At 38.6% G+C, this 18,093-nt stretch overlaps 1 protein-coding gene across 6 annotated transcripts in view; it reads right to left on the bottom strand.

Annotated features, from left to right (window-relative positions):
• Positions 1-18,093, bottom strand: part of KAT6B (lysine acetyltransferase 6B) — a 116,432-nt gene that overhangs the window by 91,354 nt on the left and 6,985 nt on the right. For all 6 annotated transcript variants that reach the window (XM_027700029.1, XM_027700030.1, XM_027700028.1 and 3 more), the window contains exon 2: positions 11,731-12,626. In XM_027700029.1, coding sequence (XP_027555830.1) covers positions 11,731-12,351 — 621 coding nt within the window. In that variant the 5' untranslated portion in view covers positions 12,352-12,626. The remainder of the gene's footprint in view (positions 1-11,730; positions 12,627-18,093) is intronic.

The raw sequence follows: 18,093 nt of genomic DNA, 5'->3' as shown, positions 1-18,093 counted from the left end.
CAAATTTTCACTTAAGTAGGGCAGGGAAGATGAACCTAAACTGGATCTCAGATATTTTTCTATAACATACATCAGACTGTGACCCTTACACATAGACCTTTATTCCTTTTCTTTTTTACTCTTACCTTGGAAAAAAGAGGTACTGTAATACCAAACACGGTTACTTCTAATCTGTTTTTAAATCTCACTGAAGGACCATAATGCCTTGAGAAAGCAATTCTCTATAAGATATGCTAAGTCTACATTCCATTCTGATGTTACCCAAGAGCGTATATTACTCTCTTCTATACACAGGGTATACAATCATACACCTTTATATATAGCTGCTATAACAACACCTTATTCCCGTTATATTTTATCCATTATATTTCTGAACCAACTGAATTATTCTCAGAACAACTCATCTTTCAGGTGCTTACAAAACAAAATTTTCTTGGACAAAACTATACTCATTTGAAGACCTTAACTGTTTTTTGAAATCTGTAAACACTATCAGTCCAGCAGTATTTTCACTTTCTGCAACTCAAGTATTTCAAGCACCGTCTGGGGAATTCTCCAATTCCTTCCCCAATTCCTTTCAAAAAATCATTCTAGAAACTAAATACTTCAAATCTTGAAAACAGTCTTTAATAAATACTGCCTAATAATTTGTTTTCTAAAGGACAGGGAAACAAGTTTAAACAGAAGCTTTAACATGACAGTGAACTATGACCTTTAAATATACTCCCATAGATTAGGTGCATATTCATAAATGTAATCCAAAATAAATGTGTTTATGAACTTGATAATAATTCAGATTGATTAAAATGCATTTCAGGCAAGCCTCATAAGGCAGAAACAAGAGTTACTCCCCTTGGTACCACTTATAGAAAGGCAGAGCTTTCAAAGTTTTAAAGTGTTAATGAACGTGTGGTGACAATGAAGTTGAAAAACACAGTTTTGTTAAAATGTTGAAGATACTGTCTTACTGGATTGTTCTGATTATTAACATAGCAAAGGTAGTATTAAATAAAAGAATTCTTACAGTGGTCCAATGCTCAGTACCTGGAACAGGACTAAACACCCTTTAGCACAGTCTTTGTATTCACCAAATCCAGAATTCAACAGCAGAGCAGCTGCTCAATGCCTGGTCTGCAGAATTCAATGAGTGACAAAGGGTTACCTTAATTCAATGAGATAATCAGCACACATTTACCCACTACCGAGAGTTTTCCAACCATCTGCAAGGCGGCAGGGCTAAACTGCCTATAAAACAACTGGTAGCATGCTGACATGTCCTTACATCACTCATGTCAATGAAAATTTATCTCTTAGCAACAGCTAAAAGAAGCTGAACTTCCAGAAATATTTTAGATGCATCACGAGCCAACAATTTCTTCATAAGTGATTTTGATTGCTACTGATCTCCAAACAGATGTCTTCTCTAATTGGTAAAATCTATTAAATATATACTTTGAATGAAAAAAAAGTCAAGTTGTCATCGCTTAAGAAAGCAACAACAATGGGAGTCATTATGGCTGAGCACATAAAAGACAAAAGCTAACCTTATTTAAAGCTGCTGGCCTCACAGTGATATCAGTCACCGGGAAGTAAAAATGCATGTGTACTGAGGAGAGGAAAGAATTTCCTATTAAGGCTACTGTCAGAAACTGAAAGCTAAGACACAAGTCTTCTAAACACGAAGATAAGTATTTTTGACGGGAAAAGCAGAATAAGAGATTCAAAGTTAAAACTACTTAGCTACCAAAACTATTCATATTATGATTCCCTCCCCTGCTACATGGGAGCAAATACAAAATTTTAAGGCACTAATCTTTACAAGTAAATACCATATAAAAGCTATAATAAAATTAGAAATTCTCTTGTTTTAGCAAAACATAAATTAAAATTTTACCACCAGACAGAGATCAGGAAATGGAAAAAGCTTGTCCTCAGCTATATTAGAAGTTCATCTCTTCAAAATATGTCCAAAGACAATATTGAGAAAGAAACAACAGAAATCCCTCATATTCTGGTTAAAGTTAGCAGATTATGGCAGTTTTGTTTAAAATTACATACAGAAAATTACATGACATGTTCATAACACAAGGTCTGAACATCCAGCTTTTTTTGGTTTGTTTTCTTTTGGCAGAATAGAGGTTCCAGCTGCCAGAATAGTTTTCTCAAATTAAGCCAATTCCAGCAGGTTTATTAACATAAGAACAGATAAGCCAGTTTTACTTCTAGTATAACCCTGAAAATTATCATTACCTTTCCCATAACAGGCTGAAGGTGCCTAATAAACATGCTGGAAATGTTACTTAAGAAGGCAGAGATTTCAATGGTAAAGAGAGGTACCAAAAAAAAATTCCAATACATCCCTCTCCCATCACTAGTATCTTCTAGGAGACATAAAACAAAATCTGTCAATCCTGGGCTGAATAGAAGTCACATTTATTTCCTTAAATTCACAGGCAGAATTGAGGCATCATCTTGAATTCAGAGCACTATAGGAAGTTTGGAATACAGAGGAAGATTCCTCCAGTGGTTTATTATTCCAAATAAAAGACTCCTACCATCCATCTCATGTTCGGATCAGAAAAGACTTCTGTAACCCTCTACTGAAAAGCCAAAAACGCACCTGCAAGACGAGCAGCTTCTCAGTGGTTTTTAAATACAGTGCACAAAATCATAAAATGAAAACAACTGCCCATCATCACATGAACTCCAAGTGGTAAAGCCCAGAATTACTGAACATAAGTACCAACAATTTCCTTCCTCCAGCAATGGCAGACAAGCATGTCAAGTGATCCAATAAGAGAAATTCTATGAATTAGTCACAGAACAAGTCACTGGTTTCTAAGAGAGGGTGAGCTCCAGTAGTTTTTCATGTAGTTAAACGTACACACATTCAAGCACAGTAACTGACCATTTTATATGCACTTGGAACGTGCTGCTAATGTGAGAACCTACCCTGTGAGTGGTTTTCTCTAGTCATTTCTTGACTGGTTTACCTGTAGTTTTTAGACCTTCAGTAAACATCTATAAATCTGAAATCCTACTTTGCTAGATCAGCAGAATGCATGCCAAATATGTAATAATAAATAGACATTGTTTTTACTATACAATTTTTCAATATTAAAGAGGATTAATATTTGTAAAACAGCACTAACAAGTTTTGAGTGACATTCAGTTTTCACACCTGGATAAAGATGAAAGGGAAGAGAGCTGGACAGTTCAAGGCAGAACAAAAATATTCAGATCAGAAAATATCATGTTGATATATAACCCCATTGTTTATTACAATAACCTCCACGTTTATATTTATAAACTGACTGATAACTAAATACTTATTTGCAGGAGTCAATGCACTGTTCTCTTCCTCTATCAGTAATATATTCTTGTTTAGACTGACTCCTACAGCAGGTATAGTAGTGTTCAGAGGTCAAAACAGAAAAATTAAAGTAGGAAATCAAAGATGAGTACCTTTTAAATTTGGAACAGAAAGGAGCAGCCTTCACAAGCACAGAACTTGTTAACTAGCTACTATTAAGTTCAGTAATTAAAACAGAGATTACTTTGGCCTTAAGAATCTTTTCAGGCTCAAACACTGACTTTTTTATCACCCTTTAACTGTACTTTTGTATAGCGTCTTTGCTAACTACTGCTCATTATCCACTAATCCTAAGCATTTTAGAGAATTCCACAGTACTTGCAAGTTAGGCATTACTCACATTTTTACAGATCAATATAAAGGACAACAGTTCTCCAAGCAGCACCACATAAGGTATCCACGCATCATAATGGTGGAACTTAAATAAACCCTAGCAGGCTTCAGACCCAGCCTTCTGAGTCTGATATATAAAGCTAAAAGTTCTTATTTTTTCTGATTTCAGGGAGTCTCAAAAAAGCAGGTCAGGATGTTCACTTCTCTTAAAGCAACACACACCAAATGCATTTATGAAACAAACTTTAACAACAACAACCCCCCCACACACACAACCTAAACAAACAAAAACATCAAACAAAACAAAAACCCAAAAACCAAAACAAAAAACACAACAAAACCAAAAACTCACAGCAAAACAAACCACCAGAATAAACACACTGAATTCTCCAGCAATGTTTTTCCCAGGTGAAGTTTCCACCCTTCTTAAAACATCTTTAGCTTACACTTTGGCTGTTTGATGCAGCTATCTGCAAATCACCATCACAGAAACTATACTTTCTGTTTTATTAGCCAACAGTTTGAAGCAGCAAAAAAACTTTCGATCCCAAGTTGAAATAGAATACTCTGGGCTGGGAGAGAACTCTGGAGCATGTACCCCAACGTACCATTCAACACAAGACCAGACTCAAGTGTTCCAGGGCCTTGCCTAGTCAAGCTATGACCACTTCTGAGAATGGAGATTCCGTAGGCACTACCAAGTTCCTGTTCCATGCCTCTCCATCCTCATTTTAAAAGATTTTTTCCTTCATCTATCTGCAACTTCCCTTGATGCAACCTGTGGCATTTTTTTGCCACCTGAGAAGTAGCAGACTCCATCACTATGATCACCCAATATATAGAGCTGGAAGAGGTGCTTTAACACAACAGTCCCACACATCTATGACAATTTTCACTATACTCCCTTCCCTGCTGCCCAGGGAAGTGTTAGAATCACCATTCCTGGAAGTGTTCACAAAACATGTGGATGTAGCAGTAGGGAACATGGTTTAATGGTGAACATGGCAGCACTAGGTTCTAAACAGCTGGACTCAATGATCTTAGGTCTTTTCCACCCTAAACAATTCCATGATTTTACGTATTTGTTAGTTGAGAACTGTCTGTACTCAATGTCTGAAACACAGGTGCCACTGACATTTGTCTTTTATTGAGCCAAATGCAAACACTGCTAGTTAGTGTTGCCACGGATACATGGACATGACATGAAAATTATTTCTTAAAACTACAGTCAGTCGTCTATACCATTTTGGAAAAAACAGATGTGAAGTTGAAGCCAACTTCAAAATACCACCACTAATGAAATTAACTCCTGGAGAGCACGTGAAAAATGTGTGGCAAACTTATCACAGCTTAAGCTAAGGATTTTTCCTAGATGAAGGAACATCAGCTATGCCTCCCAGACACCTCTGCTGAGATCATACACAGCTTTTCTCCTGTGCCAGAGTCCTGTTGCAATTAAAACCAGAAGTCTCAAGCCTACACTACCTAGTACTGCATTAGTTGGTAACTGCTAGACTACCACCCCAACCACAAGGGGAGATAAATGGGACTGCCCCGCTAGACCCAAAATACTTGAGAATGAAGAAATTGCTGCACACATGTAGATAGTACTGCAGAGACAAAACACAGGAGTAAACAATTTACAAGTCTGCAGTTTCCCTCACCCCAAGAAACTTTTCCTTATGTAACATCTTATCTACAGCACAAACTGAAGTCCCAGTAACCCATACAAACCTAGAACTAAGTGCAGCAGCCCTGGAGTTGCCTACACAGATATCCCTGTTAAAGGTCACACCATTCTTTACAAGAAGGCTGTCTGTGCCTGCAAATTCAAAACTTTAACCTCTTCACAAAGAACAGAGAAGAAAAAAAAGCCACAGAAAAATCTGTGGGACACCAGTAATAATTTTCCTCAATGAGCAGATCGGGAAAAACAACAACAAACATGCACAAGGGATTTTGCAACTGAAGGAAGTCATGTTAATGTAAAAGTTGATTTGTCTCTGATCAGGTAACCGCAAAGGACAGCGGTGGATCTCTCAACTAAGTGATGCCTGATTTGATGTGCATCACGCTCAAAATTCTACAGCCACTATCTGAGCCCTAATACTGATGTTCCACTACACAACAGCAACTCCTTCCATTTGGTTCCATAAAGTCCTATGACTTGAAATTAGACTGGGAGGAAAAATGCAAAGAGTAAAACCTTTAATTGCAGTTTAGGAATCAAATGTAACTCCCAGTTAAGACAGAAGATTTCACAGACAATAGCATAGATGAATAAACACCAAAAAAACTGCTGGAACTACACGGGATTTCTTTAACTCACTGCGGACAGTTTCAATACAGAATTTACCGCAGAACATCACACCAACTAATTTTTAACAGAAACTACCAAAAGAATCAAATTTTAGCAAGCCTTACAATTAAACAGCTTGCAGTATAAGGTTTGGAATCACTCCTTGCAGTAAACAAGAACCATGTGCACACCATGCAAAACTATGTTCAGAATACCCAGCTTTGGGGAAAAAAGAACGAGTAGGGTCTTCTCTCATGGTTCTACAGGATACTGCAAATAGATGACCTTGCAGAAACTAACTCACATCAGACATTGAAAACTAACCTCTTATGAAGGTTAGTAGACCAATCTAACTCAGGAAACAGCAGTATTTAACTTATTTCACACCATACAATTCAAGAAAACTTTTACAAGCATGCTTCTTGGCTTGATCCAAATAGGCTGAATTGTAAAACACAAAAAAACCTCCAAAGCCAGATATATCCACCTATAGAGTGGCATGAACTATTTCTTCACAATATGGGATGACAAGACTTTTCCCTTTCAGCTTTAAGTGCCCAAAAGACAGGGTAAGTCATTCTTCAATTTCTGGTAAGCTCCAGTATCTCAGGTGTTAATAGGATCCATTTCCAAGTGTTCACCTGGCTTGTGCATGGAGTTTGTACCTTTAGCATTTCAGAAGCTACAGGGACAACAAAAAAATCCATAAGAGCAGTAGAGCCTAGCAATCATCCCAGAACTTCTAGGACAAGAGCTATACACAGAAAGGTGCAGGCCACCACTCCAAGAAATAAAAGTATCTTTTATTGAGATAATAAGAAGCACAAATATTAGACTTACTGTTTGTCAAGTAGCGCTAACATTCCTCAGTTTTTTGTCATCATGAAGATGTTTTGAGGAGAGAAACACAGGTTGTGTCTGAGGGCAACAGTATTTTATGGACTGACAAAGTTCAAACCCAGATGTCTTTTTCATTTCCTAGTCTACAGTCTCTTCAACTGTAGCACTGCAGAAACTTCCCCATCACTGTACTCTGGTGCTCAGACACCATGTAAAGCCAGCTCCCAAAGTTCAGCACTGAAAATATCCCCTTATGTGTAAGTCTGCAAGATACATTGAGCAGCAATTCCTTTCTGCCTCCCTTTTCTAGGAAAGTCTAGAGGACAGAGGCAACTAGAAGTCTCAACCAACAGTGTCTTGCTGCCTACCCACAGGAAGGCAGGAAGCTGAAAAACTGAGCAAGGAGGAGCCTGGATGCCAAAAAAGCAATTCGCTATAGATTGGCCCTTTGCCTGAAAGACAGAAGGAGGAACACCCAGTGTCTGCACTGGCACAAGCTACATACCAGAAAACTGAAATTCAACCCATGCCAAGTTACACTTTGAAAAGCTAAATGTACGTAGGCCAGTGAAAACAAAATTAGATAGGAGTTCAGGGTATGAAAAATTAATAAAACAAGTTCAGGTTTGCATGAAAGTCAGCTTAGAAAGACAAACTGAAAGTGAAAGAGGGATTAATAAAAATTTTCATGCCAAGAATCAGATGGAAACCACAGTTGCTGAGCTGTTCAAGAGAGTATTCAAGAGAACCAAGATCAAGCCATCTCCATTTGAACTGCTATTTTCTAAGTACTAATTATTCTGAACATAGAGACGTAACTACTGAGATACACTACACATTCCTACAGCCCTCTGAAAATGTTATGATGGCCACTGCCTCTTCACCTTTTAAAACTGGATTTATCCTTCTAGATTATGTTTAAACATAAGCAAATAAAGTGCTGCCTACAGCCTACAAACATCTGTGTCTTTGAGTTTACAGTCACATGGCATTTGTGCTCAGAAGATGGCTAATTCCTAAGATCTAGTAGGTTACATGGGGTTCCCAAACTGCAGAACCTTCCTAGTGGCTATCCAAGTGACAAGGAAAACAGGAAACAATACAGCCCATAGTCAGAAAACACAAGCAAAACTGCCCTTCTACAACTGACGCCATTACAGATAAATTAAACACCCTTTTTAAAATTAACCATGACTTTTAAATACCACTTTGCTGCATTTTCAGAAGTGTATTTTAATCTTCAAACGTTTATTGAAAAGCTAAGTATCACTCAATTTTCCTCCCTGTTCACACCCTTCTCTACTATGTAACGAGCTTTTACACTGCATTTTCTGGTTAACATACTGATACAGCCCTTTTCAGAAAATGCTGGGTGAGAAAAGGTGTGAAGTGAGAGAGAAGACATCTATGCAAGATACTCTGAACATAAGGAAGAGCACATAAGAGCAGTTACAATGTTTAGCTATGCACTGCGATATAGTGAAGTGCACGAGATCAAATTGACACAACAAAATTAATCCCTTTTCTGCTTTCTTGTCTGTGTGCTTTTCTGGGCTTTTTGTTTCTTTGTTTGAGGGGGGTTTGGGGGGCGGAGGGGCATTTAGGAAATAAAAAATACCTCCATGTAACCACCAGAATACTTTGGATAACTGGAAAGTCCTTTTGAAATACAATTTATACTACTCATTCATTTATAATGTACAGTCTGGACACCATATAGCTGATGATAGCTACTGACCTTCCAACAGAACCTGTCCTACCACGAGCCTTATACTTGTATCTCTTCATATAGAGGTAGAAAAGCAACCTCCACACACACTAGGGAATGGAGAGGGATGGAGCAAAAAGATTTAAACAGCTGCACTGCTTGCTTCCTCTTGCTGTATGTAACTCAGAGCTGACATACCTTTGCCCAAATCCAGAAGAGTCAGAATAACACTTGAAGAAAACACACCATTTTTACACAAACGCTTTCTTCCAGTCCTGTGGATAACAGGAGGAAACATGGCAATGAAAGCTATATTGCTGTAACTAACTGCAGCTACTTAGATATACAATGAAACAAGAGGACTATTCTAGCTGAAATGGGTCACCCAGTTAATACAGAGACAAGAAAAGCAGCTCCATATCATCACCACTAAGAGAAAGATTTAGTATTTCCAGCTCCCTGTTCCAAGTACTCCATAGAATGCAAACCACTCAACACTCCTGTCACAGAGTCAAGGCTCCAGGTCTGCAAAACTAACTTCAGTGGCACTGCATAGCAACAGTATTTATCTTCTCAGTGCACTACACACTCTGATGCTTTGGGTGGGTGGTGAAAATAAAAAAAAAATAAAAGTCCCAAAACCAAAAAGCCCCAAAGGAACACAACCACCCTCCCCCACACAGGTCATACTGTATCTCTTCTGATCACCTTTCTCTCAGGAAGAAAGGTTCAGAGTCTGCCTTTGGTACTATGAGTGTGAGTGATCAGATTGACAGAGAGATCTCTGATGCACTTCCAATGTACCAAATCCTCTAACTGTCTCATCTCGATGACATGTTAATTATGCATTAAAAAAGAAAAACAGTCAAAATTCCTCAAACTTCCACAGTCATCAAAACACATTTCTTCTGCACATCCCTCCATTTGTCCTTCTCCTCAAGCAAAATCAACAGAAGAGATACTAGAACTTCACCTCTAATACTTGAAAACAAAAAAAAAAAACCCAAACATACAAAATTAGCCATACAAAAAAATCATATGTTACTTGCTCTAACTAGAGAAAGAGACAAAAACTTTAAAATACCCAACCTCTTCAAGAACTAGTCATTCCCAAGAGATGCCAGTTGGATACATTTATTGAATAAATTTCAATAAATAATCTTGACATGCCCCATATTGTCACTTAAATATTTCCAATAAAAACAGCCTAACAGTGTCATTTTTCTTATTCAAGAATTAACATCAATTTCAAATGAAGATGGAGTCACATCCCAGTAACAGGGACAATCTCTGTACAGTTACTTAAGAGTATTTAAAGCTACACAGATTGAAGAACAGCAAAAATCATGTATTTTAAACAAGTCTCTATTTACCCAGTAACCTGGCCACAACTAGTACAACTAAACAGTGCACTACACTAATATGCAACTACTGATTCACCAACCTCACATCAAAACTATTTTTGTCAGGCAAAAACGCGTATGTTGAACAGTTTTTAAACACGCAAGTCACACTGCTAATTTTGAGGCACCCAAATGAAAGCTTATTTCTTGCCAAAGCACTTGCTAGAGAACAGATTTGTTTGGCTAACTTCTAGAAGACAGATTTATCCTTATACCAGTATTTTAATGTGGCAGTAATGGCTTCTTCAGCACTGTGACCCAACTAACATTCCTTGCAATGGGTGCCAGTCCCACTAGGTAGCCTAACAAGGGAGATTTTTGTTTCCACGGAATTCATGCTACTTTCATTGCTCAGTACTCCAGCCTTCAAATTTCTCATGCCATTACAGTGTCAGAATTACAGTAGAAACTCTGAAAGTACTTATACAGCTTTACCACTACAAGTAATTAAATATTTATGGCTACAGCAGTAATTGCACAGTATGCAGCACTTCTGAATTTCCATTCTGATTATGGAGCATGAAGCCCCATGAATTCCTCAAATACCCAAGAAGTCCAGTGGAGAAATGGATATCCATATATAAAAGCAATCATATTTAACATCTACTTAGAGAAGCTCACAAAAATCAAGCTACAACAACTGACCTTGGTAGTGTCACCTCTGACAGTTCCATGAACAACTGTTCTCACAGACCTCACTCAATAATTCTAACACAAGCACTTTATACTCAGCACCCTCCAGCATCTAACAATCAGCCAAAGGAAAAAGACAAGTGAAAACCATCATGCAGTTTCTAGGAGACACTGATGGCACCTCTAAAACGACAAAGCTGTATGGATTATTTCACGTCTAAAACAACTGCCATCAAACTTGACCACTCAGAAGGGGGGAAGAGAGAGGGTGGAGAAAAATAAACCACCAGCTTCCAGGTATTTTAAGTAAGCCAACTGGACTATAACAGGTAACTTTTTTCCACCTGAAGTACATTGAAAATTCCAAACACACTTCATCACACTAAATAGGAAATGATCAAAGAATGCCTGCAGACATGTCTTTGACATTATCCTTTCATAAACAAAATACTAATTGATAGCCCTTTCTCCCTCAGGGCTTAAACTCCGTAAACAATTAACTTTAAAACAAGACACAAGTAATGGCAAAAATAAACCCATGTAGGTAGTCCAACAAAACTGAAACAGGAAGAGAATCCTGTAGCTGAGCTAAAATCATCACTCTAAAAACCTTCACTCCTCTTACTAGAATATTTTAATTAACTACAGTTCATATTAATTGTAATTCTAAAGCTAACAATTTTAGAGCTAACGATACAAATACCTTTAAAAATAATAATTCCAGCAGTCTTAAACATCACAAATCCTACCAGTCCCATTTCAGATTCACGTTCACAAGAAAATCAGTATATCCAGGCAGAAAATGAAGGTAAAAGGCCACAATCAAATTACACTGCAGATTTCAGCTACGCCAGTCTGCCAGGCAAGACAGAACAATCTCACACCTACAACAGAGCACACAGCTGTACTCTTCCCTGCTGCTCTGTTCATCTACTGAAAATCCACAGAGCAAACTATCCAATGCAGAACCACAAGACATAGGGAGATAAGTCAAATTCATTTACCAGAACTGATTCTGCATGGATCTTGGACATGGGTAAATAAAGCAAAAGGAGAAATATTATTTTTGCAGTAGGTAAGTAAACAAAGAATAACAAGAGCAATTTTTGCAGTACTACATTAGCTCATTTTTCAGACTTACCTGGTCTTTTTCATGGGGTAGAAGGCTGACAGGTGGAAGAGAAGCTGGGAAGGTGCTGGAGTATTTTGGAGCTCCTTTGCTTTCCAAACTGCCATAATTCACTCTGTATTGAGGACCATCCTTCAGTAACCTCCCATTGTTCACAGCACGTTTGGCCCCCAGGCGCAACCTCTGCTGAAAGGCAGGATTGTTGAAAATATTTGCTAGGTCATTTTGACTTCTCAAATACTTCTCTATGTTTTTTAGGGAGGAGCCATTAGGCTCTTGAAGCCCTTCAATTGCTCTTCTCAAGAGTTTATTCCAATCCACATTACGAAGCTCATTACAAGCTCCTCTAGATCCCTTAACAGATTTAGGAATAGTGCCAGGTTTAACACATGAAAACCGTCCAGGATTATCTGGGTCCTTGTAGGATGCAAGACCTTTGTTAGTAACTTTAAGAATAGAACCATCTTGAACACTAAGTTCCAGCTGTTCCGAAACAGTCTTCTTATCTAATCCATGGGAAGCACAAACAGCATGACATATTCTCTCTTCAGAAGGCCTTTGCTTTTGCTTTTTAACTTTTTGTATAGCTTCTAGAATCCACTCCGTATAAAGAGGGTTGGCAAGTTTTACCATGGTTGACCAGTAATTGTTTCCAGCCAAGAGTTACCCATAGAGGTTCCTCCTTATCCTTTTAGCAGACCTTTCAGAGGTTGTTCACACCTCAAACACAAATGAAAGGATTGCAGACTCTGCTTGGATGCATCGCAAAAATATCCACCCTGAGGAGTTGGAAAAGGCAGGGAAATACCTGCTGACTGAACCTTCCAATTACTTTACTGTCATGGAAAGGTAGAAAGTATTCATCCGTGATGATACAGGTACGTCCTTACAAGAAAGTTTGTTGCAACCTTTAAAAAAGAAAAAAACAAGAGGCAGGGAGAGAATATAGTTAATGTAAGTATTAAAAAGAAACAGAATGCATTCAGACCATGCATTCATACTGTAGATGCTGCAGTATGCAAAAATCTTTGTGAGATTATATAAAAGTCGCCAATTCCCACTCCACAACAAACAAGTCACCATGAAATCCTTCTACTTCTCATAACATCCAGTGGACTTAGCTTTCCAAAACTCCATTACCCCAACACTTAACCTACTACTGAGTTGTTGGACAATTTCCATTCAGCCAGGGATCTGAAAATATTCCCTAAATCAAACTGCCCACAAATCATTTCTGCATGGATTACACATGCACTAGAAAACCCAAACAAACAAAAAACACAAACCCTCAACCAATGAAAGATGAATTATTAACCACTGCCTTTTCTGACATTATGCTGTCTCTAAGTGTCGTGCCCTGTCAATTATACAACTCAAAAATCAAAACCAAAATATGAGAAACAAGTTACAAATATTACATCCTTCATTAATACTTAGGCGCCCTACAAACCCAAAAAGAATCACAAAGGCACTTCTCATTTTAAGACATGCAGTACAGAGGCATTTTTGATACAAACTCTTAGGAACAGAAATGAAAGCAAAGTAACAGGAGGCATTTTCACATAAATAAGCTGTCAGCATGTAGATATATAAAGAGGTCATATCGACGAAATATGTTTTGGTGACTCACAGTTTAACAAACAATTTTATTTACTTATTAAAGAATACATCACTCCAGTAGAAAATTCAGTGGCTACAAAAACTTCAAGAAACCTGAAAGAAAATCTCAATCAGAAGTTTATTCATTCTGTAGGAAAATATAAGGAAAAAACTCTAAAAAATTTAAAAAGTCACACAAATTAAACTAAGACAGCAGTTGCCTAATGAGTAAACAAATATATGTGAGGTATTACGTTTTTCTGTCATGAAATGTGAGAGAACTTGGAGACACTAACCAAATTGTATAACTACTTTGAATCAAAGGAAAACAAAAAACAGACGGGGAAAATTTTCATTCTCAATAAATGAGTTATCTTGTAAAGCTGAAGATTCACAGTAAAATCTACAACTAGTTAATCTGCAACTACACTTATAAAGCTATGGCAAGCAGCCTACAAATAACAATATCACCTATAATTACACAAGTCTTGGACCTCATCTTTATTCATGTATTCAAGTCATCTCACATTTCAATCATATTCAAAAACTAAAGTAAATTATAAACAGGAAAAAACCTGAATTGATGCAGCAACCTAAATTATTTTCAAATTGTTAAAAAGATTTCTCTGCAACTGTGAAGACGATGAGTACAAAACCCCCACTTTTGGTCCCATACCTTCTCCTCCCTCTACTGCCTCAAAAATGACTTTAAACACAAACTCCAGATCGTGTTTCACACATTATTATACCTACAAAACAGGATTAGTAACAAAAGAGCAGCTGGTTACTGGTGAATATAAAATTCTTCTTTGTCCAAATAGTCAAAATATTAATCAATTCATTTTATGAATCTGATTGAAGCTTAAACATTTTCAGATTTATAAATTCAAAAATTCAACTTACTGCCAGACTGAAAAGATACATTCCTGATGCAAATGCAGGGCCTGAATGTTTAACTGGCTCATATACTGAACCCTATTGATCTACATAGATTGGATCCTGTTTCTTGCTTCCAGACTGTACTCATGCAAGTTGTATTTGATAACAGTTCTGCGTATTTCAAGTATTTGTAATCAAACAATAACTTGTTCTGTAAACAGACATTTTAATTTACTCCAGCTAGCAAAAGCCATTCTTTTCCTAACAGAATTGTTTATGTTCACTGTTGTCAGATAATTCCAAAATAACACTGTAGCTACAAAATGCAGACAAATACAGGGAAGAAAAGAGTTTCCATGGTATTATGAATCCTACAAATTCTTTCATATCTGACACTGAAAATACAGGAACACAACACAGCAGAACTCTCTATATAGTGAAGGCTCGCTCACATTTAGACTATTTGATACACTCTGCCTATAGATTTGGAAGTTCTCTGTAGCTACATATAAAGCCTCAGATTCCTAGACAGCTACCTCTACAGTTATTTACTTAGGCTGTTCTACTATGAGTCTTCATTAAGATAGTCACGACTTAATTAAATTCTGAACAGTGCATTTGCTGAGTCAGACGTACTTGCCTCATTTTTACATCTACTGCAGTACTGTTGTATTAAATTTCATACAAGCAACCACATCACTTCCATTAAATTCCAGAACATACAGTACAGGGTCTGTTCCAAGCACCTGGAAACCAAGGAACATTTCAGTATAAACGCTGTAACGTGTGGGTTACAGGAATTTTTATTGGCCAGTGACTGTGGCAAAAGGTTAGCATAAATCTGTATCTTCATATAAAGTCTGCTGCTTGGTACAGGAATTTCACAGCCATATACATTCAGAACTAAATTTTTACTTATTTACTTAAAACTCCCTATGTGTAATACAACCTCCTGCATGGTAGAGCCTACTAAATCAACACTAGTAGAGTATATCAGCAGGAACACAGAGTTTCCAACACAGAGAACAGGATATTTCAGGAGAAAAAAATCAAGACATCTTAAATTCACACCTTGCAACAGAATCTAAGTTCATTCTGCCTTAGGAAACCATGCAAAGCACATTCAATCCAAGTTTTTAATTGTTTTGCCACAATCTAGAGCATCTGTTACTTTGCCACTTGGAGTGCATATGTACCTAAAGTGCAGCACCCTGACCTCCATGACTGGTATGACAAGGGCCACCATATGTAAAATTCAGAATAACCTCTTACTAACAAAAATCTTTCCCAGCAAAATAATTCAGGTGAGTGATTCTGGAGCTATACATTAAAAAGGTCTTTCAGAAATCAAGTTCAGACAGATTGATCCAAGGTTGGCAATACACACATTTACATGCCACGTGACTGGATAAAAAGAAAACAAATCATTTTAGAAACAAATGTTCAAGATTCAACATAAGAGGACACATAGAAGTTCATAATTACATTCAGGTTACTAAGTTTAGAATGTAATTTTACCAAAAGCACAAAAAGGTGGTCATATGTCATTTAATACAAAAAGTGTGATGATTACCCAAAGAGATTTTCAGGAAATACTAATTTTAAAGAAGTGGTTATAAATTACTATCAGGCACTCATGTCTATTTATTAATCTTCTTTCCCTTGTAGCTGCCTAACTTTTACTCAAAGCCTCAACAGCACCATCCAATCACAGATTAGATTTTCCATTCTGTTAAATGCAAAGGACAACTTCCAAGTTTCATGGCAACACTCATTAAGTTCTTCCTACATAATTTGTCATATTTTAGCTTTTACTCTATGGTATCTTCTTTTGAAAATAAAAGCATTTGAGAAAGTCTGACTGCACTATATTACTGACCAAGTCTGATAATAAGTCTGCTACCGAAGAACTGAAGAACATAAGCATTCAGAGGGTGAAATACAACACATTACCTTTAAAACATGAAAAGGGATCTCTAGTCAAGGCTTGTCCCTTTACCTAGGTCATAAATTATCAGATAAATACAAAGACATTGCAAAATTGCAGCTTGGGATTTAGAATGAATGCAAATATGTCCTTTGTAAAGCACACACCTATTGCACAGTTGATTATAATTAAAGAATGCACTGACTGAACACTTCAATCTCAGGTGTCATCAGTAATCCCATAATCCTCTAATAAGGTGGTTTTTTGGCTTGAACTAGTACCTGGAATTATTTCCAAGTGATCCAGATTGCAAAAACAAGCTGTGTAGTCAGAAAAAGAGCAACAAAAAAAGCTACTTTTCTCTCTCCCATAAACAAAACAAAGTTACTACACAGGTATCATAACATACAATCTAAAGTAATTTTGTGGAAAAATGAATGAAAAATCGGCTTTGACTGTCTTAAACATAAACAGAGTTACACTTTTAAAAACTGAGGTTAACACGGGTATTTAAAAAAAAAAAAAAAGAAATAAAAGGCCAGGGAAGAGGACGCAGCAGGGGGAGATGACAGCAACTTGTGCAACCTGAGGGTGACCTGTGAAGCACAGTTTCATTCTGCTCCCTCCTACCTGCTCTGCACACACAGGAGAAGCAGCAGCAGGCCAGCTCTCTGCTGCAGCATCAGGGTCAGGTAAGGATTGCAGCAGAGGAGAAGGAAGAAGAGAAGACTGCCATTGCATTCTATTTTTGCCATTTTCCTTTCCTCCAAGCCATTGCTTAGAATTCTGCAGCTAATCAACTGTATTCCACCCCCATCTCAATTAATGATGCAAAACAGGCAAGATAGTTGTTTCACTATTGCAAAACACATGCACCTACAAAAAGACAGGAAGAAAGCAGATCCTGGCAAGGACTCCCAACACACATGTCACCCTTAAAATTACTCAGATCATAAAGCCAACTATTGTTTTATTCTTAACACAACAGTTTCCAATAATAATAAGGAAGGGCAATGACACTTGCACAGGCTTTAAAGAGACAGATGTGGACACATCACAGTAACTTCAAAACTACACCTAAGACTTGAGGGTGTGGAGAGAAGAGTGGCACATGTGAACCGAACTGATGGAAGTGTTTGTGCTCTGAGATACCCCACAATCTGGTTTGTCATCTCACAACATGACAGCAGCAAGCGCCACTGGAGGGAACGGCATCAGCACATCATGACACCAAATTCAACCTTCCCACCCTCTCCCACTGAAGTTCTGAGCACTTTAAAACACGGTACTAGAGAACATCGAGGAATGCAGGAAGGTCATATTCAGTGCCAGCAGTTCACCTGGAAAGAGGGTTTCACTGGAAACACTTCTTGGGACAGTGATTTTAAGCAACGGGGTGGGTATCTGTCTGCTCTTTGCAGAGCGGGTTATTTCCAAGTGCCAGAGTGCTTAAGGTGAGGTCCAGGCAAAGAACACTCAGTGAGAACATCACTCCCCAAACGTGGCATCACAGCTGGACTATCGCCCTCCCCAACTTACTGAAGGTTTTTGCAGTACACCCCAGTCAGGGAGATGTGCAACGCCCGGAGCCCGGGGCCAAGGCATTGTTGCCTGTGACAGCGGCCGAGCCGGGGCTGGCTCCCGAGCCCTTCCAGCCCCGATCCGGGATTTGTCATCCCAAAGGCAGGGACCCCCATCCCGCCGGCTCTGCTCCCCGGGGCACGGCGACCCCGCCGGCCAGGCAGGGCGGCCGCCAGAAGACGAGGACGAGCGGACACCCGCACCCACAGCGCGGGGGCGGCGGCCGCGTGTCCCCCGCGGGAGGCAGGTGAGACCCCCCCGGTACCACTCACCTCCGCGGGGGGAGGAGCCTCCTCCGGGCGCCGCAGCGGCTCCCCCTGCTGCCGGCTCCTCCGCCGCTGCCGCCGCCGGGCCGCCCGCCCCGCTCTGCGCTGCCCGCCGCCGCCGCG

Source organism: Neopelma chrysocephalum, unplaced genomic scaffold (assembly GCF_003984885.1).
Source record: "Neopelma chrysocephalum unplaced genomic scaffold, ASM398488v2 Primary Assembly neopelma1_143, whole genome shotgun sequence".
NCBI lineage: Eukaryota > Metazoa > Chordata > Aves > Passeriformes > Pipridae > Neopelma > Neopelma chrysocephalum.
Note: the sequence above shows the minus strand (reverse complement) of the source record. Positions and strands in the feature narration are given on the sequence as shown.